We start from the raw sequence: 24681 nt of genomic DNA on the forward strand, positions 1-24681 counted from the left end.
TGACATAAAAACACTATTGTGAGGTGTGAGGTGTTCAGAATAGACTGGAAATGAGTGGAAATTAAGGTTATTGAGGTTAATAATAGCATAGGAGCAGAAAAACCTACAAATTCTGTGATTTTAGCTGTTTTTATGCTTTTTTTCAAAAAAATACAGATCCAAAACACAAAACCCAGAACCCAAAACACGGAAGGGTGGTTTTGGCAAAACCAATCCAGATCCAAAACACGAAGAAAGATCCAGATCCAAAACCTAAACACAAAACACGAAAAGTGGCCGGTGCACACCCCTAGTTGTAATACCTGACCATGGAAGCAAACTGTAGATTCAGTATCATTGCCTGTTGATTGCATAAACGCATACCTCCCAACATTTGTCCCAGATGTATCGGGACTTCCGTGCACGTGAGAGTAAAGTGGACATATCCTGATGACACGTCCCTGTTTACATCACTAAGGGTCTGGGCTACCCCCGGGCTTCCCCCCGCAATCAGAATAGATTGCTCTGCTTCCCCCAACTCCCCCCCTACCGCGGGACACTACGGCCTGCGGGTGGGACAGCGGGACAATCCCAGAAAAACGGTACCGTCCCACTGAATGCAGGACAGTTGAGAGGTATGTAAATGATATATCATATGCACTATCAACCACCCTTGCCTGCTTAATGGCTGATGCCGAAAGTCTTGTCTGCTCCCATCATGATTACTTTAAAGACCCCTATACATCAGTGGCAATTTGTCACAGTTCTCCGATCCCCAGACGCTGGGGTCGGGTCATCAGTGAAATCCAACATCCTGACCAAATCAGGGGTTTTTAACATGAATGATTTCAGTGATTCCCCAACGGATTGGTGATCAATGATGGCCGCCGATCTTCGTTTATACCGGTGGATCGTCAGTTCCGGTCGGAATGGGGAATCAGCAGTCTGATATATGGGGCCATTATATATTGGTCTCAGGTGGACATTTGCGATCTCAGCTACCTGTACTGCAACTACATTGCTTTGACTTTTTACCTCAGATTCAAATTATAAGTGGACGAGCATACCTCCCAACTGTCCCGCATTTAGCGGGACAGTCCCGTTTTTCTGGGACTGTCCCGCTGTCCCGCCCGCGGGCCGCAGTGTCCCGCGGTGGGGGGGGAAGTTGGGGGAAGCATACACACTGCTCTGCTATGCAGAGCAGCGTGTATGTAGAGGCAGAATAGACGCTGTGCGCATGTACACAGCATCTATTGAGAGTACGGGGGAAGTCTCGGAAATGCTGGGCACGCCCCTTTAGTGATGTAAATGGGGGCGTGTCATCTGACCACACCACCTTACGATTAGGCCACGACCCCTTTTCATCTGACCACACCCCCTTTACGATTGGGCCACGACCCCTTTTCGGGCGCGCGCGCCTTTGGCGAACGCAGGTCCCGACTCCCTCACAGCAAATGTTGGGAGGTATGGACGAGCACAATGGCATGGTTGTTTAACTTAAATTACCTCTCCATCTCCCATGTAACAAGACAAATGTATACATTTATTTTTCTACAGTATTATATTATAGTTTATTAAATATATATTGAATTAAAAAAAAGTGTAAAAAGAAAAACATTATGAGGGATTCATATTATAGTGGCAAAGCTGCAACACAAGGTTGAAGGTTTGGGTTTGACTCTTACCAGGGTACCATCCAAAGGAGATATAAAAATCCCTCTGCATACCCACATGGCATTCCCTGGAAGCCATTGCCATTTTACATATCATATATTACCTTTGTATTAATAAAGTACTAACATATATTACATAGTTCTGTACATTGACTAAGGGTAAAGTATATTTCCCCTTCAGATTCTGTACCTGGAAGTAACGTAGGTGAGGGTGGCAGCGCAGTTTTCTGCCCATACTGTCCACCAAAAGAAGAAAGTTGTCCCCTCACGGGCTCGCTACACTCGCCACAAGATTATATTCCCCCTCTATGCCCACTTTAATGGTAGGGAATGACGTTGGACAGTAACTGATGACGTCACGGTCGATCTACTGAAGGGGATCTAGCTGTAACCATTGACTAAAGGTGCCCACACACATACTGATATACTTACGATCTGACGATGTGTCCGATTTCCCTTGAAATTCTCCCCGGCAGCTCAGCACACGATATGCTGTCCAATCTTCATCCGATCTCCTGCAGCCAGACTTTTTTATAATGTACTGTGTCCTAGATTGTCAGATCTGCCGTACTGCACGGCAGATCTGAAGATGCAATGTGCGACGTGTAGGGGCGCGCATCGCATCGTGAGTGGGGACTCACGATTTGGGCATTTTTTACCTGATCTGCCGTTCCAATGTGTCGGAATCGGCCAGATCAGGAAAAAAATCGCTATGTATGTGGGCACCATTAGGGTATCACGATAGGTTTCATCTGCCAATGCTGGCCATGCCCTGGTAATCACTAGATGTGCCCCATCGGAGGGGCTAGACATGACCCTTGGGAGGACCAGGACACACCATCTTGTAGGGATGGCCACTTAATTAAATATTAAAATGTATTGTAGTCACACAGTGTGTACATTTTATATGTGCCCTGTTTTACATAACTAACTTGTAAATAATTTGCATTTATATTATGTTAATACATATAAATGCTCATTTTATTTCAAGTTTTCCATTTTTTTATGTTCTTTCAAACAAGGTAGTTAGCATTGCTGCTAATCATGCATCATTGTCTAGCTGTCAGCAGCACACGGTCCAGACATCACCATGGCAACAGCTGAGCTGAGCCACCACCCTCCTCTGTTCTGTGTCTGTATTATCAGCCATTCCTTTCCTCGCCACGCCTCTTACGGTGACGTCACAGCAGCCGCGTTTTCTCACCTAGACAAAGAGACTGAGAGAGACTGGGCGGAGCTTCACTTTCCCCGCCAACTCCATACGAGGTTTGACCCGCACACGCGCTGTACGCATGCGTTCCACAGCCTAACACTGAGCCTAACGGACTGCAGGAGTGGGCGTGTCAGACAGCGTGCGTGATGATATCATCGGGACTTGCCCCTTTGCTCCTTTCTTCTCCCCCTCCAGCACCGAACCGAACCGGTCTTCAGACTATTACGTCATCAGCTACGTCATGGGGGTGAGGAGGGAGGGGGAAATGGGTAGTTGGCGAGGATGGGGTCGTCGGTACCAAAAATAGCTGTTTTGGGCATTATGAGGTGCATGGGTATTTTTGGAATGCTGTGTGGTATGGCAGCTGCAGGGGTACTTGATGGCTGTGGCTGTGGATTCCTATAGTGGACCCCATTATGGTTTCTCAATGCTGGTGACATGGTTCTCAAAATTATACTGAATTAAGGAGGCAAGATTCATTGACATTTATGTAATATCCCCCCAAAAGTTGTTACCTGCTTTTTGTCTTCCATTCTGGGGTAATTGAGTGACCTTTGGGTCTGTTCAGGACCGTTAAAATTGGGCAGCTTTGCACATGCCTATCTGCACAGCATAAGCGCCAACTTTTAAATATTACTTGGGTTTGCCCTCCTGACAAATGCCAGGCATGGATGGCTGCAGCACATGCTCCGGCTGCTCAAGCACCCACAGAGCTAACTCTTGTGGTGCCCGATATACCTTTCTTTCATTTGGGATTTGCCAATAAACTGAATAGTAACTGGTCTCTGGACAAATCTTGCTCTCCTGTTGCTTTGTGCAAGATGAGCTTTCCTGAAGATCTTCTGGTGTCAACTTTTTTTTCCCTTTGAACATGTTCCTGAGATACAGGGGCCTATTGGACAGTGAATCTACTTGTGATAATTATATAGTTGTGGCAAAAATGTTAATTTGTAGCTGTATTGATTACTTTGCAAGTGTACTGTACCATAACAAATACACATTACTCATGGGTTTGTTTTTGGTCCTCAGAGGAAGTCTGTACGGGCAAAAGAAAAAAAACAAAAGCGCCAAGAGGAACGTGCTGCAATGGCAGCTGTGTGTGCCAAGGTGCAAGCGGCCAATCAGGTGACTGGCGTTATTTTGTAGTAAGAGGTTTGGTTGCTCCATGTATGTTAAATTAATCTGACTTTTTTTTTTTTTGTCTCTTTTGTAGCTGGGTGACCCTCTAGGAGCCTTTCCAGTTTTTAAGAAGTTTGACAGAAATGGGTAAGGCTAATAGGGCTTTAAAATGAATTGTTTATAAAATTATGTATGATTATCTTGTTTATAATTGCCCTTCCCATTCTCAGGTTGAATCTGTCTATAGAGTGCTGCCGAGTAACAGATTTGGACCAGAAGACTCTAGACTGGGTATTTGAACTCACAAAGACAAATATGCAGTTGCTGTAAGTGTGTATGAGATACCTGAATTATTGACAAAGTTATTATTTTTAGGCATACTGCCTTTTTTTTTTGCTAATAAAAGGCGATATTTTTGCCAAAATCAGGCAAACTCAATTGGCGAAAAAAAAACTGGAGAAAGTTTTCTTCATTCCAGACCAGGCGAAAAAAAAAAAAGTGCAAAATCCCTATTTTTGGCTAAAAATGTGGGGATTACTTTCAGAACCCTTTGGATAAATGACCCAAAAAAAATTTTTTTATTAAAAAAAGTTGAAAATGGTTTTAATGTATTGGGTCTGATTTTTCGGGTGATGGTATGGATGTGTGAAGTATTTTAAACATTGCACGCGGTCGCAGCAGGCGGTTTTTTTATGGGTTTTTAAAATTGCATTTGTACGACATGAAAATATACTTGCACCCATTTTACCGTACCCCCAATTTACATGGAACAGTAATTTCCTGGAAAAAAAATGTCTTCCTATCATTTTAAACGTTTTCTATTTTTTTCCACCCAAAATTGAATAGTCGTTTTCCGCCAAAGTGCGCAACTTATTAATTTTTTGGGGGGTAATTTATCATTAGGGGTGTTGTCCAAATGGTTCTGAAAGAAATCCCCACATTTTTTCGCCTGGTCTGGGTTGGAGAAAACATCTCCCTTTTTTTTCACCAATTGCTTTTTCGCTTGTTTTTTTGCCAAAAACTTTCCTTTTCGCCACTAATTGAATACGGCCCTTGGTCTCATGTCTTATACAACAGTCAGTGCTCTGTTACTGCAATCTACAGCCCCTTAAAATCATTCTAGTATTAGAAAAGATTTTATCCTAGAAAACCGATTGTGTTGTATGTGCACACCGCTATAAGAATGTACTCTGTCACGCATTAAAACATTTTAAAGGATTGACATGCTTTATCTGTAGGTTGGAATTATTCTCTTGATATAGAAATTATCCACAGGCATTGAGCAGCAAAATAATAACTCCAGATGTAAAACATACTGCAAAAAAAACGCATTTACGTATTTGTTTTGAGACGCTCTTCTTACCATATGGAAAATGCATAAGTAATGCGTATGCACGAATAGCATCAAGATATGCTGTAAGCCTACCATCATGAAGCTGCATACTTGAGATGCCATATCAACAACTAACTTAGGGGTAGGCAATGTGTGACACTGCAGCTGCTGTGGAACTACACATCCTAGCATGCCCTGTTAGTTTTAGCATGCACTAAAAGCAAAACTGTGGTAGGATGTGCTGGAATATGTAGTTCCATAGCAGCTGAAGTGCCACAGTTGCCTGGCCCTGAATTGGTTCATGATGTCTGTAGTTTCTATGCAAAAAAGTGATTCCAGTGCTCCTAGCCTTGGTGAGTTGCTGCAACTAACAGCGTGGGGTCCAGCTGCACCATCTGCAACTAACCCATCCTGTTCAGCTGTACTCCAAAGGGAAATCCAGCCCGCAAAAGAAAGAGTTCCTCGCCCTATTCCTTAAGAAATGAACAGCTTTGGTATGGGGCTTATCCCAAAACCCCACATCAAGTGACTGTTGATGTCATAGTCAGATGATAGAATTCAGCATTGTTCTATGTGGCACTACTATTACCAGCAAATTGTTTGGGTATGTTGGTACTTGTAGAACTAGAAGTGCCAGCATACCCATGGCTGCATTTGTAGAACTACAAGCACCAGCATGCCAGGGACAGCTTTTGCTTGTAGTGCCGTATATCGGCAGCACTGTATCTGTCAATGCAGAAAAGCACTAGGGGACATCCCTGGTTATGGCACCATGGTGATACTGCAGGAGTTCATGTGCTCGGTTGGAAAATCTGAGCTGCATATAGGAGTCTTTTTAAACAGTTTGCCAGGAATTGTATCCAATGTTTAATTGTCATTATACATAGCTGACCTATTTCATTGCCCACCCAGTGTAAATTTACTGGGCAGGATGTACTAAAGGAAAAATGTGGTAAAAAATGAGATTTTACCGCATTTTCCGTATGTATAAAAGGCTGGCCGCCACGGCACCAATGCGGAGGGAGACGCCAGCTTTTGCTGGCATTACCCTATAGAAGCCTATGGGCTTCTACCGCATTGCACTGGTATGAGCGATCCGTTCGGATCCCACCTAGCATGCCCCGCGGCCGCATCATCTGGGTCATAAACCTGGAAGTCCACAGCGCAGAGCGGATTGCAAAGGACAGCTGTTATTGTAAGAGCTGTCCTTTGTGCTACTAATTGCATATGTTAGTGCATATGCCATCAGTAGGAATGCGGTAACTGGTGGTAAGTAGCACACTGTTAGTACATCCCACCTACTGTGAGCAGTTTGGAATAAATTAATCACGTGTTTAATTTAGGTACTTTATGGATTAAATATTTAATTTAGCATACCCTGCTCCCTTACCTTGTATATCTCTATCATGAAGACCCCATCCTTGATGGCTCTCTCCCAGCTGTTCATGTCCATCTGTCCAATATTCATGAGTGTTTTTAGCTTATCCATTCACTAAGAGCTACTGACATTGCTGAGGCATGCAGTGCCTAAGGAATGTCACTAGTTCTTAGTGAATGGATAGTCTGAATTCTCTTCAATATTGATAGGAGGGAGCTGGCAGTGAAAAGTGGATGAGAGACTAATGAATGCCTTTTGATTGTACAGGAGCCGTGCCAATATTTATTTAAGAATAATGTTCACTACAAACCCCAGTCCCTTGCCCCGTAGTGTATACTTGTAATGTGTTCTCTCCTGCCCAAACTCTGACCTGTAGCTGCACATATTTATATATTTGTTTATTTTATTTATTTAACCTACAATCTTTTCTAAATTTTCAGTCATTTGAATAAACTTGATTTATCCAGTAACAGTTGTAAACCTTGGTACAAAATATAGGTTGAATAATAATATTGCAGTTTGGGTCCTTCTGGAGAAAAGTGCTATATAAAATAATAATTATTAGTAGTATTGGTATTCGTATTCTTAAGGCCCCCACACATCAAAACGATATCGTTCCAACCAGCCAACTAGTTGGCTGGTTGGAATGCTAATCGTCTAGTGTGTGGGAGCAAACGATAGTCAGCAGTTTGCTCCCACGTGCTGAAAAACGTCCAGAAACGGTCGTTCCAACTAGTTGGTGAAAATCAAACATGTTTGATTTTCACCAACTATCGTTCTAGTGTAGGGGGAACTTCCCCCCAACTGAACGATAAGTAGGCGGACACATGGCCGCTAGTGTCCGCCTACTTCACTACCAGCTGTGCTGCCCCTGTCAGCGTTGGATCCCCCTGCCTGTCACTGATACTGATAGCGGGCCCGCCTGAGTGTGAGGAGAGGATCAGTGCAGTTCCTCAAGGTAAGTATCATACTGTAGGACTTGCGCTCCCTTCCCCTGTAAGAACCCGGCTGCCCCCCATGATCAGATTTGTCCCCCCCGGTCTCTCCTCCACCCCCCCTATGATCACAGATGTACACCGAACCCCTGCAGGGGCTGCCCCCCCCCTACCCCCATGTGATCAAAGATGTGCTCCCCCCCCCCCCCCCGCGTTCAAAGATGTAACCCCTGCGGGCGCCACCCCCCCTGCAATCACAATGTACCCCCCCCCTGTGGGTGCTACCCCACCGCGATCAAAGATGCCCCCCCGCGGGTGCTACCCCCCCTCGCGATCGAAGATGTAAGCCCCCCGCGGGTGCTGCCCCCCCCTCCCCACCGCGGTCACAATGTACCCCCCCGCGAGTGCTGCCCCCCCCCACTCCTCTCCCACGATCAAAGATGTCTCCCCGTGGATGCTACCACCCTGCCAACCCCCCCCCGCGATCACAGATTTCCTCCCCCCAGTACAGGTGGGGCTTACCTCCAACTCTGCCGCTTGTGAGAAGGGGGGTGGGAGTAGTCTATGTGCCCCATCCTCACTCACCTCCTCTCCTGATGGCACCAGTTACAGGCAATGGCTGATCCTTATTAATCTTTTAGTATTGAAATAACAGCTGGTGTGGTAGGCTAGTGGTTACGCTGCAGGTAACTTGATGCAAGGGTCCAGGGTTCAATCCCAGGGATAAACAGCCTATTTTTATTTAAATATTTTATATTTATAGAATTAATATTCTTTTTATAGTTTAAACAATTTTCCAGGGAGTGAGGGGGAAGCTGGGGACAGAGATGGGGAATGTGCTGGTTACTTAATGTGTCAACCACTGTACTGCCTGACAACCTGTGTGCCCGTGTAATGCCTGGCCCTGACACCCTTCTCCTGACAAGGTGCGCACCCATATATGGCCCTTGATACAGTAGTACCTGATCTTCTCCCCTATAACCCTGTGTGCCCATATAGTACCTGACACCCCCTAACATCACCTGGGCACACATGACACCCTCTCTCATGTGGCCCTGTGGCCCTGATTCAGAAATGGACATAATGGCGATTTTTACGCAGATTCGACAATTGTTTGCTATTGTGCATGTGCGAATGCAGCCCTGTGCATGCGCAGCTGTTGCATCGCTATCGCACATGCAGAGGACCCACGTACAAAGTGAGTGACATGTAGTCAGCATTTGGGGATGTAGTGTTCCCTCTAGCTCCGGCAGGAGGCGGGGCCGCCGGAGCCAGAGAGGGCATGCCCGTGCCCGCGGCGAAGGCGCGCGCGACCGAGAAGGGGGTGTGGTCATTGGAAAAGGGGGCGTGTCTATAAGACGCGTCCCCTTTTCGTCACTCTTGGGGGCGTGCCGGCACTTACGGACACGCCGGGCAGCCCCCAAGCCCTGCAGACAGTGAGAATAGATGCCGGGCGCATGCGCCCGGCGTCTATTCTCCGGCGGTGACCGGGTCACCGCATGTTTCTCCACCCGCGGGACACTGCGTCCCGCGGGTGAGAGCGGCTCCCGCAGGCTGTTGGGGCAGGGTGCTTTTTGCCCTCCAGAAGGAGGGCAGGGCGCCGCGCCCCGCTAAAACAGCCTAGCGGGAACGCTAGGGATGGAAACGTGTGGGGGGGTGGTTAGAAAAACTGAGGCGTGTGTGACTATTTAGTGTTCACTCTAGCTCCGGCAGCAGGCAGGGCGCCGGAGCTAGAGAAGACACGTGCGCGCGCACCCCCGAAAAGGGGGCGTGTCCATTGAAAAGGGGGCGAGTCTATAAGACGCCTCACCCTTCCCCTCACTCTTGGGGGCGTGCCCGGCACTTACGGACATTTTTTGCCCTCCAGCGGGAACGCTAACTATTTAAACGCTGTTTTGTGTGTGTGCATAAATTTAATATTTGCGCTCTTATGTGCAGCATAAGAGCTCTGTGTGTCAGGAGAGCTGCAGTGTTAGCGGCTGGTCAGACATGACTTACATGCTGCGTAACTGCCTGATGTACATCAATGGTACCAATGTTTACACTGTTGCACGTCGTATGGATATGAGAAGGCATCAGTGGGCGTCCCTATGCTGGGCTGTGCTTACACTGTACGGATATGAGAAGGCAGCAGTGGGCGTCCCTATGCTGGGCTGTGCTTACACTGTACGGGTATGAGAAGGCAGCAGTGGGCGTCCCTATGCTGGGCTGTGCTTACACTGTACGGATATGAGAAGGCAGCAGTGGGCGTCCCTATGCTGGGCTGTGCTTACACTGTACGGATATGAGAAGGCAGCAGTGGGCGTTCCTATGCTTGGCTGTGCTTACACTGTACGGATATGAGAAGGCAGCAGTGGGCGTTCCTATGCTGGGCTGTTCTTACACTGTACGGATATGAGAAGGCAGCAGTGGGCGTCCCTATGCTGGGCTGTGCTTACACTGTACGGATATGAGAAGGCAGCAGTGGGCGTCCCTATGCTGGGCTGTGCTTACACTGTACGGATATGAGAAGGCAGCAGTGGGCGTCCCTATGCTGGGCTGTGCTTACACTGTACGGATATGAGAAGGCAGCAGTGGGCGTCCCTATGCTGGGCTGTGCTTACACTGTACGGATATGAGAAGGCAGCAGTGGGCGTCCCTATGCTGGGCTGTGCTTACACTGTACGGATATGAGAAGGCAGCAGTGGGCGTCCCTATGCTGGTGTATGCTTTGGAAGGCATTAGTAGATTTTAGTAACTGCAATCTGCGAGAGTATCCAGTTGCTTTTGCATTACTGTTAATCTCTGAATCAAGCTCATGTAGGGGCCCATTTTTCAAAATGTATTTGAGATAAAATCCCTGAAAACACCAGTTTTCGGGGGTTCACCTCAAATACGAAGTATTCCCCGGATGTATTAAGGAGGGGATACCTGGTGTGATCCTGACAGCCGACTCCCACATAGGTTTCTATATATATATGTGTGTGTTCAATATATTCAAAACATGCAGAAGTAGGCAGGCACTCTCCGCCTACTTCTGTGACATCACAAGTTGGACAGAAGTTGGCTGGTCTGTTGAAAAAGTTGGCAGGTTGCCTGTTGGATGAAAAGTTGATTAGATGTGTGGGGAAGCATTTTAGTTGGACAGACAAGTTGGATGGTTGGTCAGTTGGTTGGTTGGAGGAAAGTTGGTCTGATGTGTGGCCAGCTTTAGTATTTTTATTATTCATATTTGTATTACTGTTTCAGTTAAATAGTAGTTCAGAGTGTTGCCATCTACTGGCCAAATTCTAAACTGTTTGAATACTTTTAACTTTTCCACATTACAAAGTCATAACTTCTCAAAGAAACCTCTTCGTGTATATAAGATTATAAAATTCTTAATTAGTAAGCAAAGTTCTATAAAATATCCTGTAGGCAACACACACCAATAAATACTTTTAATTAACTTTATACAGAAATACAATTTTCTTGACTCATTTTGATTTCTAATCTACAAAGGCTTTTGTCACTGTAGATATGAACAGAGCGAGTGGGGATGGAAGGAGCGGGAAAAGCGAGAAGAGCTGACAGATGAACGTGCCTGGTACCTTATTGCAAGAGATGAGCTTTCTGCGCCTGTTGCTTTTGTGCACTTCAGATTTGACGTGGAGTGCGGGGATGAGGTCCTATATTGGTAAGGAGCTGAGTACCAAAGACTTACTCACCCATTAGGTGTAGTACTGGTATGTCCACAGCCTGCTCTATAAGGATGTATTTGTCTACGTATGGTGATAAGTGTCTGTCTTTTTGATGCAGTAAATAGTCTTATTTTGACAAAAACTCCATGTTGTTGTACAGTGGTATATGAAATGAAAGTATTTTGTGTACGGCAATACTAATTCTATTGGCATCCTAGCATACAAATCGCAGCACTGAGGTCCTGGTTAGATTCCCACTATGGCACTAACTGTACATTCTCCCTGTGCTTGCGTGGGTTTCCTCCCACACTCCAAAAATATACTGGTGCCCAATTGGGCAGGGACTGATGTGAATGGCCAGATACTCTCTGTAAAGCGCTGTTTAATATGTGTGCGCTGTAGAAATAACTGGTAATACAAAGTCTCAGCAGATCCATGTCGCATATGGATAAAAACTACATGAAATAAAGTCAGACTGAGTACACAACAAAGTACACACTGTGGAGCTGCCATGTTGTGGCATTCCCTTTTTCTAGTGAATTGATAAGTTACATTCTTATGACTGAAGCACTAGAGGGGAGATGTATCAAACCTCAAAGAGGTCAAGTGGACAAAATGCCCATAGCAACCAATCAGCTGTCATTTATCTAATACGGTCTATGAAATGACAGCAGCTGATTGGTTGCTATGGGCAACCTCCACTTTTCCCCTTAATAATAAATGTTATTGTTCCCAGTGAGTTTGGTGACTGCTTGCTCCTGAGATTAAAATTAAATTTTATGTAAGTGACCTTTGTACAATAATGTCATTGTGGAAGTCTGTGTGACAGATAGCAACACTAATGAGCTGCTGGTGGTAGTGATGTATCGCACGGTGTGTAGTGAAGGTGGCAAACATCACTACTAAATTTATGCAGTTGTATAAAATGGAGACTGGGGCTATTACTCTGGCGTGCTATGATGCAATAGTCCCAGATTAGTGTTTTCACTGCTGTATAGATGGAAAATTGTCCATGAATATGTATATTGTGGTTAAGGTGAAATGTTCTGGGTTTATGGCATAACCTAAGTAGTATGATGAACCAGCTCTTCTGTCCAGTGTTGTGCTGTATATGGTGCTCACCAGTGGTGGTGATGGCAAATAGTTTTTGTGCTGCAGCAGTCTGGAAAATATACATGATGGCTAAGCTGGGCTGTAGCTGTTCATATAAGTATGGCATATGGAAAGGGTGTCTGTGATACTGTTTCAATTAGTTAATGGTTTAAGTAAAAACAAAAAAGCATGAAATGTTAGTTAAGTATGTATGCCACTACAGAACAATAAGACTTGTGTCTTTTATTGTAATAGTTGTGGTGTGATGCTGTGTACAGTGTATGTGTGTAACTGAGACTTTTTCTAATGACCAGCTTTCTTTCTTTACTGCTGCAGTTATGAGGTGCAGTTGGAGATCCGTGTCCGCAGGAAAGGAGTAGGGAAATTCCTGGTACAAATCTTACAATTGATGGCAAATAGGTGAGTGTGCAATATCTTCCCTTAGTAGGGGCATACTGTTGATTTTGAAGGACTAATTCCCAATCTGTACAAGCGATAGTGAGAAATATTTACAAGCAGCGTTAATTGCTCCACCAGAATTTACTCTGATGCTGCAGTTTTATACAGTATAATTCCACGTTCTTTAGGTTCCTGCAGCAATAAGAGGAATAAAGACAAAAGTTTCTCATGAAGAACCTATCCACCTCCATGTTATGAATGCTGCCACCACCTTGGTTTTACCAATTCTCTAAAGTATTAGTGTTCATTTCATTCTGTCCAATTATGACATTTTTGGTCCCTAATGATGAATAACACTGTAAATCAATGCAGTTATGGGTCTGAGTAGAACTAAATATTTGTTCACTATGTTATAAAGAGGGATCAGACATGTTGGTCATTTCTCCTGATTGAGGAGACTAACGTCCATAGTTTCTCCATATTATGGAGAGAAGTCACGAGTTCCCTTCAGTCACCTCTCTACTTTACAGCACACAGATGAAGAAAGTCGTCCTTACAGTGTTCAAACACAATCACGGTGCTTACCAATTCTTCAGAGACGCTTTACAGTAAGTCTGATTTACCGCTCCTCTTGCCTATTTTCCACCTTCATCCTCTCATTAGTTTCATGCTTCTGCCCTCAGGTTTGAGATAGATGAGACTTCTCCCAGTGTATCGGGGTGCTGCAGTGATGATTGCACGTATGAGATTCTGAGCCGCAAGACAAAGTTCGGAGACACTCCCCATTCACATTCAGGACATTGTGCAGGCTGCTGCCACTGAGTATGTGGTGGATGGACACATGGGAAATTATGGGGGGTTCAAGTGGACACAGCGATTGTCAATATCTTCTGTTTGTGGTTTTTTTTTTCTACTCTAGTTTTTAATTTTAATTTTTTTTTAAATTTAGTGATGTTTAAATACTGCGCTATTGTGCACATGCGTGTGACTCACGCCACCGCAAGTCCTTTTTAACAGTAAATAAATTCTTGTTTGAATCCAAATCCATTTAGGCACTTTCACTGTGTTGTAGACCCATGTGAGTGGTTTTGCTACACAACTTTTTCATCCCATTATTGTGAAGCAGCACTATGTTGGTGCAGTTAACTCCATGCCCTAATGTATAGGCACACACACGAGAGCAGCCCCTCTTTTTTGTACTGTCCAGTGACTAGAAGATCCAGAGGCTCTTCCCCTATGTGTGTTTGGAGATAGTGTGCACTGCCATTCTCAGGTAGGACTATCAGAACTCGCATTACTGTAAGGCTTACATCCTTAGGCAATGAATTCATTGCACTATTAGAGACCACCCTGATACCAAGAGGTAGGTTTACTAAAGCCTCTATTAAAAAAAAAAAAAAAAAAGGGGGAAAAGTGGTGTTGCCCATAGCAACCATTCTAGTAATCATTTCTCTATTGCATCCTACAAAATGATAGACGGAAACTGGTTGCTGTGGTCATTTTTAGAAGCTTTAGTAAATATACCCCTTAGGGGTAGATTTACTAAAGTGAACTTTTTTTTAGAAGTGGGAATGTTGCCCATAGCAACCAAACTAGTTAACATTTTACTAGTAGATTCTAGAACAGTGGTTCTCAAACTCTGTCCTCAGGACCCCACACAGGTCATGTGTTCCAGGTCACCCAGCAGGGGCATGGGTGTAGTCATTACTCACTGACCTTTTTAAAAGATCCACATGTGGAGCTAATTATTTCATTTGTAATTCTGTGAGGAAAACATGTACTGTTTGGGGTCCTGAGGACTGAGTTTGAGAACCTGTGTTCTAGAAGATAATAGGTAGAATCTGGTTGCTATGGGCAACATCCTCAATTCTAAATAACTTTAGAAAATGTACCCCTAAGAGTCTATCCCCTGTAAACTACATATGCCAGGACTACTTTGTGGGAAATACGGCATACCATGAGCCTTGATTTGATGATCAATATCAGTAGCCACTCAATTTGTATCCACAGACTGGGATTGTTCATTTTACACCATATCATAAGTGCTACAATAAAAGAAGCTTCCACTATTCTGAATGTAAGCAAAGTATCTTGCATATTACTTAAACACATTTTCAGAAGCCTAAAAGATTTGAAAAACACAAGATTTATTCAAAAGGTGATTTTATTATTTGTAGGAATAATTTATTATTTCTGCAGTTACTAGTGTACCACATGAGGGAAAGAGGAGGAAAAGGAAGTGGATAGTAAAATTAGAAGCACTTCCTGTGCACAATAGAGGGACCAGCCTCATCATACTCCTGCTTGCTGATCCACATCTGTTGGAAGGTAGAGAGAGAAGCCAGGATGGAACCTCCGATCCAGACAGAGTATTTACGTTCAGGTGGAGCAATAATCTGTAGAAGAGAAGTAGCCATAAGTTGCACATCATTTTGTAGCAGTCTGATCTCTTAGTACTAATAGCGTGCTATATCCCCATAATACAGTTTTGCAAATTTTACCTTGATCTTCATTGTGCTGGGAGCCAAAGCTGTGATTTCCTTCTGCATACGGTCAGCAATACCAGGGTACATGGTGGTACCACCAGACAGCACGTTGTTGGCATACAGGTCCTTACGGATGTCAATATCGCATTTCATGATGGAGTTGTAGGTGGTCTCATGGATACCTGCAGATTCCATACCTAGAGTGGAACAAGGGAGAAGAGTGTGAGTTGAGAGACTTTATAACACTGGTATATAAGATTATTTATATTGCCCCAAAGCAGGTGGTGATAGTAATGCACTTACCAATGAAGGATGGCTGGAAGAGTGTCTCTGGGCAACGGAACCTTTCATTTCCAATGGTGATTACCTGTCCGTCTGGAAGCTCATAGCTCTTCTCCAGAGAGGATGAGGATGCAGCTGTTGCCATCTCATTCTCAAAGTCCAAAGCTACGTATGCCAGCTTTTCCTTGATGTCACGCACAATCTCACGCTCAGCTGCATGAAGACAGATTCAGAATCATTACAAAAAAAGGTCAAACCTCACAACTGCAAACACCTTCCATAGATTAATTTATCAAGTGCCTCTTGCCAAGTGTCCTTTTTGGCCTCCACGATAAAGGAAATATATTGGTGCACTTTTTATTATGAAAGTTGCTAACCACTGGCAACAAATATATATTTTTGATAAATGAGCAAGGAATGGCCTTTTCTGTCTTACTAATTTCTTTGTTAATGGAAATAGTTAGCAGTCCTCACCAGTTGTGACAAAAGAGTAGCCTCTCTCAGTCAAGATCTTCATGAGGTAGTCGGTGAGGTCACGGCCAGCCAGATCCAGACGCTGGATAGCATGGGGCAGGGCATAACCTTCATAGATGGGCACGTTGTGTGTAACACCATCTCCAGAGTCCAGAACAATACCTAGAGAGACATGGTTGTAGTGTTATTGGCCGTATACAGTGTTAGGCAGTATTTAATCGGATATTTTAGAAAATGTAGCATTATAGTCTAATATCTCTGATAATGAGTATCTCTTATGGTTAATATTGATTATGATCTTATGATCATGCTTTGATATATAATATATCTATATACTGGTTTCAAGTATATGTTGGTAGACTCACCGGTGGTACGACCAGAAGCATACAGGGACAGTACAGCTTGGATGGCGACATACATTGCAGGTACGTTGAAGGTCTCAAACATAATCTGTGTCATCTTTTCACGGTTAGCTTTGGGGTTCAATGGAGCTTCAGTGAGGAGGGTGGGGTGTTCCTCTGGGGCTACACGCAGCTCATTGTAGAAGGTGTGGTGCCAGATCTTCTCCATATCATCCCAGTTGGTGATGATACCATGTTCAATTGGGTATTTAAGAGTCAAGATACCTCTCTTGCTCTGGGCTTCATCCCCAACATAGGAATCTTTCTGACCCATACCAACCATGACACCCTAAAGGGGAAGAAATAAAGATGTTGGTGAGATGCAGGCTACAGGTGGAGGCTAAGAACTTGTGTAAGAACAATAGATAAATAATGGAGGTCATCGTGAGAGAAAAACGTGAAGCAGAAAATATAGGGGACTTAAAGCCACACTGGGATTAAGGATGGAGGTTGTGGGAGGGAAAGTAAGACCCAAGTACATAAGTAAATGTAAATAAATTTTTCAGATCACAGGTTCTTCACCTGCAGTCCTCGTGCATTGTAATGTAAAATGTATTTTCTGAGGGCTAATAGTAAATGTAATTATAGTGGAATGTGGGATCTGAAGATGAAAAACCTTTGACAAAATCAAGAGTGTTTGGGGCATCTTCTGTTAATCTCTGCAAATTAATGACAAGTTGTCCCAAACAAAACCTGAAACCCTAATCTAGAAATCACATCCGTATGTAATAAATTTGAAAAGGTTTTTAAACAGTAGACAATTGTTTATTAAGGAATAATAAATACATCCGGCTATAATGTTTGTATTATGTAGTATTAGTCCTGCTCACAGTGCAGTAAGTTGTCTGTGGCTTGGCATGCAGGGCACCCACTGCTCCCCTCTGTGGGGTACTGAGGTATGAGGTGTTCAGTTACATCCCTAAGTGGCCAACAGCCAAAAATAAACTCCAGAGAGGAATACTGTGTGTTTCTACAGAAAATCAGTCTGTGCCATCTAGTGGAAGAATAGACTGTAAGAAGGCAGAAAATGTTCTAAAAGAAAATGTGATGTCTCAGAGGAAAGAGCCATAAATAAATTAAAATGAATTCTCTATTCGTAGGAAGTCACCCAGTGTGAAGTAGACCATACCTAATACAATGCAGAGAGAATCTATGTTTGCATTTTCAGTAATGCTTTGTTTATGGCTGATATGGGACTGAAGAGTATAGAGCTGAATAAGGTCTTACCTGGTGACGAGGACGCCCCACAATGGAGGGGAAGACAGCGCGGGGAGCGTCATCTCCTGCAAAGCCAGCTTTCACCAGTCCTGAGCCGTTATCGCACACCAAGGCAGTGGTCTCGTCGTCGTCACACATGGTGGAGTCTGGATAGAGGCTGTGAGGGTAATAGGAAAACAGAATACAATTTTGTTACAGATTGTCCAGTAAACTTCTTGCCCTCACACCTGTCTTATCCTGCTGTCCAAACACCTGTTGTTTAATTGTTGGGATTTTTTTTTTTATCTGCCCAGCTGCTCCTCTCTGTCTTTTCTCAGCTGTCTTAGGAGAACATGTCAAGTTAGGGCTTTGGCAAGTGAGGGACTCTATGCTTGGCAATGACTTTCTAAGGGGCGATAAATAACATTCCACAGAACTGCAAAAAGGGAGGGGGTAATGTGCTAATATGAGTGGGTTTAGGTAACCAATATTGGGATTTTAATGACGAGGACTACATTTTACCTCCGCAAAAGGGAGATAACTAGTGAAGTAAATAGTTAAATAACTGTTTTCTAAGTTGCCAGGGAGATTTTAAATATGGTTTCTATGTTGGTGTTAAATGATTTACTGCTTTAATGGAAGGATTAAAGTTCCAGTCCTGCAGTGGGCAGGCATGGCAGATATAATAAGACTTACAGGGAATGAATAGATATTGTGCCAGAATGGCTAGGAAGCAGATAAGTAATTAGTGTTTACAAGTCTGGAAGATGAAATCTAAAGGAGATATTGGAGCTGTCCCTTAGGATTTATCAGGGAGTTACAAGGATATGAAGGGCCAGTAAGGCAATGATTGTTATTTCATGTGGGATTTCCTAAGCAGAAGTTATTAATGCCACTCAGGTCTGCTAAGGAACATACTCTGGATGTGCCGGTGGAAAGGTTCTTATAATATGATTTGAGTCTAATGATTAATTGATGCTCTATTACAGGTCTGGGCAACCTGTTGTGAAACTACAAGTCCCAGCATGCCCTGCCACCGTTTTAGCATTCCCTAATAAAAAAAAACTGTCAGGGCATGCTGGAACTTGTAGTTTCACAACAGCTGGCGAGCCACAGATAGGCCAGGCCTGTTGCATTCAAGTAAGGGAGTAATTAAACAATAAGTTTTGTTGGAAAAATATGTATTTCTAAAGTGGCTAAAAGGGTTTCTGTGCTCTGGAGAACCAGGAAGGAGGTATTAAGCAATGCTCTGCAGGAGTCTGAGGAAAGGGTCAAGTGACCATGGGGAAGAGCTACGCTATGTCTATTGGGCTTTCAGAAGGAAAGTCAAGGGTTAAGGGGCACCCTTTGCATGATTGTCAAGGGAAAGGTTAAATGTATACTGTACAGAGCAGGAAAGGTAAGGGCTATGTGGCGTGGTTCAGGACTTACCGTGCTGCAGCAGTGAGGGCGTAGGTGTAGCTGTGAGCTGACAAGTGCTTTGCACAGCCATGTATTTATATTGGTGGCCCCTGTAGTGGTGACCAAGGAAACCCCACACTCACTCAATTCCATATTTGGAGAGAAGCCAGGACTGGCCGGCCTTGTGAGGGTCCGAGCTGGGGGTCTGAGTACTGACCATATATAGAGGGGTCTCCCTCCCCCTCAGCCTGTATACAGCTCACACTTACACATGGCTATTCCTGGATATAGAACTGGAGATGCTTTACTTAGAAAGTGCTGTGTGTGTATAGATAGAGAGATCTAGGGACTGGATGATCAGATGTATATAAACAAGAATGATCTTCAGATTCAAAATCATAGTCTGACAGATCACAAAATTGGATAGAGTGTAGTCCCAGATTATATAGAATTATTCATCTGCGCTGACATGTATTTATTAACAGTTGTGTTCAACATTTAGATAGATGGGGTATATTTACTAAGGTGCGGTTTTTTAGAAGTGGTTTTGTTGCCCATAGCAACCAATCAGATTCAAGCTATTACCTTCTAGAAGGTGCTAGAGAATCTGGTTGCTATGGGCAACAGAACCACTTCTAAAAACCCGCGCCTTAGTAAATATACCCCATGATCTCTGTCATAAAGTACAAAGAAAAGGTTTAAAGTACGAAGACCTGTTAACATACAATAACATTTTTACTCTACACACAGAAAAAATACTGCAAATCACTATTAAATCATGTTTCTAAAATACATAAAAATTGATTTATACATATATAAAATGTAAAAGACACTCAAAATAACCAATTATAATTTGTAGTAATGGTCTAAGCTTTCCGGTGATTTGTGGATATTTTCTCGGATAACATCACAGTAATCTTGCACCAGGCCACAAAACACTCTGCGTCTTCAAGTTGTCATAGTGATGTGAATTATGATCGTATAAGTACATTAGGAGATAAAATAATGGAAACTTTAACATGGTCTCTATGGGCTGTGATGTTGGTTACGTTACTCTGTTGGTTTTTGTTATTAAATAATCCTTAATGTGTCTTATCCTATAGCAGTGGTTCTCAACAGCAGCCCACTAGTTTTCCCAACATGTCATGTTTTGAGGATTTCTGTGTGTGGAAGCCACTGGGGTAATATACTGACTCAGCAAACTACTCACCTGTGCATGATTTAAAAAATCCACAAAACATGAACTGTTGATGATACTTGAGGACTGGAGTTGAAAACCTCTGAACTATAGCATAGTTGCCAAATTTTTATATACATTCCAGGGACGCACCAACTTAACACATATAGAATTTAGAGCACCACAATCCCCATTAGCATATTTGGCCTAGTGGTTAGCATTACTATCTTATAGCCCTGTGGCCATGAGTTTAATGCTCAATTCCTGACCAAGGCACTATCTGTGCAGAGTTTATGTTCTCCCAGTGTGTATGGGGTTTCCCCTGAGCAATCCGGCTACCTCCCATGGTCCAAAAACACACGAAGTTTAAATGGCTTCTAAAAAAATAAATAAAAAGAACCCTTGTGAATATGTGTGTGTGTCCATGTGATAGGGAATATAGGTTGTAAGCTCCACTTGGGGAGGAACTGATGTAAATGACTGAAATATTCTCTAGAAAGTACTGCATAATATGTGAGTGCTATAAATGATGTTAATAATAATGTCCTGTTTATTAAATTTTAATATAACCTACTTTTAATTAATTTAAAATACTCCTATTCAATAAATATTAACTTATATAGCCAATAAAATAGGAAATTGGTAAGAATAGAGGCTAACCTGTAGACAAGTCAGAATTATATTGTGTCCTTTGATCAATATTGAAAATCAAAGATATCCAGGGACACATCTTTAAAAATGGACTGAACCTGTAAGGCCACATTGCCTTAGAGCCCTATCCTAAGCATATGCATTTTACTTTTGGCAAGGGACGAATTCGACATCAGGAGTAGCTCTGGAGGGTACCTGCCCACCAATCTGCTATCCCCAGAGGCTCTCGACGGGTACAACCCAGTCAGTTTTTCGTGTCTGGGTCCCCACTGCTAATTAAGGCCAAGGCTTTGACCTGTGGACCACATAGCCTTCCTGGATTCTCTTCACCCGCTGGTGAGATTCACTGGCCTCCAGGAGTACTTCTTTGACCAGCCAGGGAGGACTAGCATCAGATCTTGTTGAGGGAGCCCGCTAAACATCCAGGCCAATGCCACTGCCCCTCGACATATGACAAGCATCCAACATCAAGGACGAGGGTGGCCATATGCTTGCAGAGTTACTCATTGGTGCCACAGTCGCTCATCTGACCACCTGAAGCCATGCTCCGTTGAAGAAGCCTCTAGCCACTGCTGCCTTACCAGCTTCAGCTTTGCTTCCCCCCTCAGTATCTTCCATTTGAGCTCCCACTTCTATTGTTCTAGCTCAGTGGTTCCCAAACTGTGCACTGTGGCACCCTTGGGTGCCTCAGGACACATGCAGGGGTGCCTCAGGTTGGTGGTCCAGCACCAAATCAAATTATTTATGGTCAATGTAATGTAAATATGTGGACAAACAGAAGTGCAAACTTGTACACCATCACATAGCTGAACCTAAGGATGACAGGTAGCACAATTTACTTCACTTTACTTAATTTTTTTAAAAATTTCTCAATAACAAACTTAAACTTAGGGGTGCTGTGATTCAAATAAGTTTGGTAACCTCTGTCCTAGCTACTAACCCAGTCCACGGCTGCGTCCTACTCCACCTTCTACTCTCAGCCTCCTGAGGCATGGTCTCCCTGGATGTCCCAGCTGTACACCTCCGCAGCCTGGACCCTTTGTTTGGGCACTCCTCTCTCAAACATAGACTTCCTCTCTTGGTCTAATCCCCTCTTTTTCCTGTTAATTCAAGCCATGGACCTGGCCTTGTCTTCTCAACTCTGGGCCTCCTTCTACCTGAAAGGACTGGTCCCTGTTTCCATTACCATACCTTATGTTGTGAATCCAGGCCCCATTGCCATCCAGGACTCACCTGTCCCCACTATGCCTATTCTCTTTTTACCCCTTCCATTCAAAATGTAAGTTCTCAAGGACTGGGTTCACTACCTAGCATCCCTCGTTTACTAACTAATCGTCTTCCACTCGTGTCTCTGTCATGTCTCATGCTGAATGGATCTTATGTGTTTTGCTCAAGCTGTGTCTTTTGATCCTATTCTGCAAAACTGTTATGTTCATGTCTGCAATGCCGAATTCAACGTAAATTGCATCCCTTTCATTCTACCTACTTGTTATCACTATATTGTTTTGTATGCTCCTGTGTCTCTCAACTGCGTGATGTTACTGTAATGCTCTTGATTTGGGCTATGTACCCATGCAATGGTTCTCTGTCATATATTGTACTCATGCTCTGTAATTCTGCTATGTATTTATGCAGGGATCTTGCTTCTGGCTAGCAGGGTGCCAGGAACAGCACTCTGCAGCCAGGATTTCTTGTGCAGTGCCATCTGGAGCGTCCTGTGGATGCTCCAGATGGGCACACTTCAATCTGTGCAGCCGACCAGGCATCCTCAGGACACCCTGTCAGCGCTGCACTTACCGGTGCTGCTAGTGCTGCCCCTCTTGCGCAACGCCATGTTCGTGACCCCATCAGGAAGCACGCACATGGGGCGGTGGCAGAACAGGGTATATTTGTCCACTGTTACGGCCCTGTCTTCATGTTTACCCCTTGTACAGGGCTTTATACACTTTGTTGCACCTTATAAATTAAAGCTAATACTAGCACACAGGTATAGGGAAAATGGGTATTTGGAGGACAGCATAGTTAAGATAGTTAAGGGTTAGTCACACCAATATGGACAGGTGACACCTCTCCACATGCTGGCCACATCCCTTTAGCAGTCCAACATGTATCAGTACAACATAATTGGCACTTGGCAACAACAACAAACCACCCCTTCCAGTTTACTTTCACTTCACTTTTTGTCCTATGTTAAGCCTCTTTAAATGCAGACCCTTAGTCACCACAGTCTGCTGTACTCTCACAGCTTAATGCATCTATCAGTGTCTTCATTCGCAGTTATATATATTTCAGTGGTGTTGTAGCCAGCAGCTCCAGGCAATAGATGAAACTCTGACCTTCACTGTTCAGCATGACCATCAACTACACACAGTAAAGGTCATGTACAAATTGTAAAATGTCTACTACATAGTGCAAAGTCAACGGAGTTCCCTTAGTGCCTAGATATGCACCAAAGTGCATGTTTGCAGAAGTAACTGGTGGTGCTTGTGTGGTGTAATAGTTTAAACATGCTGAGGATAGGAGGGGGCAGATGGAAGGGATTCCTTGCATAATCTGTCCGGGTGGATCATTATGTTTAGTCTTCCATAGCAGGGCAAACACAAGATTTCCTTTTGTTGATTACCATTACTGACATTAGATAAGGGGTGAAATGGAGCATTTGCAGTGGCAATCCTTGCTGAAGAGAGGGGTGCACACCGAATTTCTGTTTGCATTGGGACTTCAGTTTCACTGATGGGACAGAGGGAAACATTCTGTACCGGCTATGGTTTAATATAGAAGATAGAGATGAACAATAACGTGCACCAGAGAGTCAGTATAATTAGATTTGTATACTGCAAGAAGAAAAGAAAACTCTTTTGTGGTGCACTCTTAAAAAAATTAATTGTATTTAAAATATAACTGGATATGTCATTAAAATGGATTTCTTCACATATACTTTGTGGTAGAAGTTTTTAAAAGTTATGTGAAAAAAAAGAAATTTTAATGACATATTAAATTATATTTAAATTTCAAGAGTGCACCACAAGAGTCTTCTTTCTTTTCTTGAAGTATACAAGGGATGTAGTTAGTCGCGGCCGCCGGTCTAAATCCCGACGGCTGAAGCCCGACAAAAGACTAAGGGCCTGATTCAGAGCCGGACGCTCTGACCAGAGCGCTCGCTCTGAATCAGGGCCCTCCTACCTAAAAATGGAGCGGCCTCTTGGACGCTCGCATAGCTGTGGGTTACCACCCACAGCATATGCGAGCGTCCATGATGATGGTCGCGATGGTCAAGACCATCGCGACCATCGGGCTTGCGACGAGACCCTGCGGTAGGGCCTCGTGGCCGCAAGCCCTGGAGTGATTTTGGCTCTATCAGAGCCAAAATCACTCCCACTGACATCACTAGTGATGTCAGTGGGGCCGGCTCCAGACGGAAGGCGTTTGCATGGGAACGCCTCCGTCTGGGCAGCCACGCCCCGGCGCGCCCACCAAAGGGGGCGTGCTGTCAGTCACCATCGACTGCACGCCCCCTTTGGTGCGAGCCCCCGAGCGACAGCTTGGCTGTCGCTATGCGGGTCTCGCGCATGCGCACGACGGAGCTCCCTCTGTCGTGCGCATGCACATTAGGGCACCATCGACCCGCTCGCGAGCGGGTCTGAATTAGGCCCTAACATAGGTGTCAAAATACAGACTCCTGTCTTAATCCCGATGCCGGAACACAGAAGGATGGCTGCCCAAACGAGGTAATTCCGGGGCGTCCTTAGTGTTAGCCGCGGAAGGGGGGGGGGAGGGTTAGGTTTAGGTTACATACCGGGATTAGCGGTAGGTTTTTTGGGGGGTGAGGTTA

General features: G+C 44.1%; 2 protein-coding genes across 3 annotated transcripts; one reads left to right on the top strand and one right to left on the bottom strand.

Moving 5' to 3' along the window:
- The first annotated feature begins 3009 nt into the window (after positions 1–3009).
- NAA40 (N-alpha-acetyltransferase 40, NatD catalytic subunit) lies at positions 3010–15464 on the top strand. Of its 2 annotated transcripts, none has more exons than XM_088480057.1 (8): positions 3010–3112; positions 3895–3990; positions 4079–4131; positions 4215–4310; positions 11127–11285; positions 12718–12801; positions 13311–13388; positions 13464–15464. In XM_088480057.1, exons 1-8 carry the CDS (start codon positions 3107–3109, stop codon positions 13600–13602), a joined length of 711 nt encoding a protein of 236 aa, XP_088336183.1. In that variant the 5' UTR covers positions 3010–3106; the 3' UTR covers positions 13603–15464. The 2 variants fall into 2 exon arrangements, with proteins under 2 accessions (XP_088336183.1, XP_088336184.1); XM_088480058.1 differs by lacking the exon at positions 3010–3112 and adding an exon at positions 3175–3334.
- LOC148515368 (actin, alpha skeletal muscle 3) lies at positions 14927–19157 on the bottom strand. Its single transcript, XM_088480056.1, has 7 exons — positions 19052–19157; positions 17651–17798; positions 16388–16712; positions 16023–16184; positions 15570–15761; positions 15282–15463; positions 14927–15176 (listed from the first exon to the last, which is right to left on the bottom strand). Exons 2-7 carry the CDS (start codon positions 17777–17779, stop codon positions 15033–15035), a joined length of 1134 nt encoding a protein of 377 aa, XP_088336182.1. The 5' UTR covers positions 17780–17798; positions 19052–19157; the 3' UTR covers positions 14927–15032.
- Positions 19158–24681: the final 5524 nt, after the last annotated feature.

The sequence above is a fragment of the Taudactylus pleione genome, unplaced genomic scaffold (genome assembly GCF_031769625.1).
Source record: "Taudactylus pleione unplaced genomic scaffold, aTauple2 ptg000250l, whole genome shotgun sequence".
NCBI lineage: Eukaryota > Metazoa > Chordata > Amphibia > Anura > Myobatrachidae > Taudactylus > Taudactylus pleione.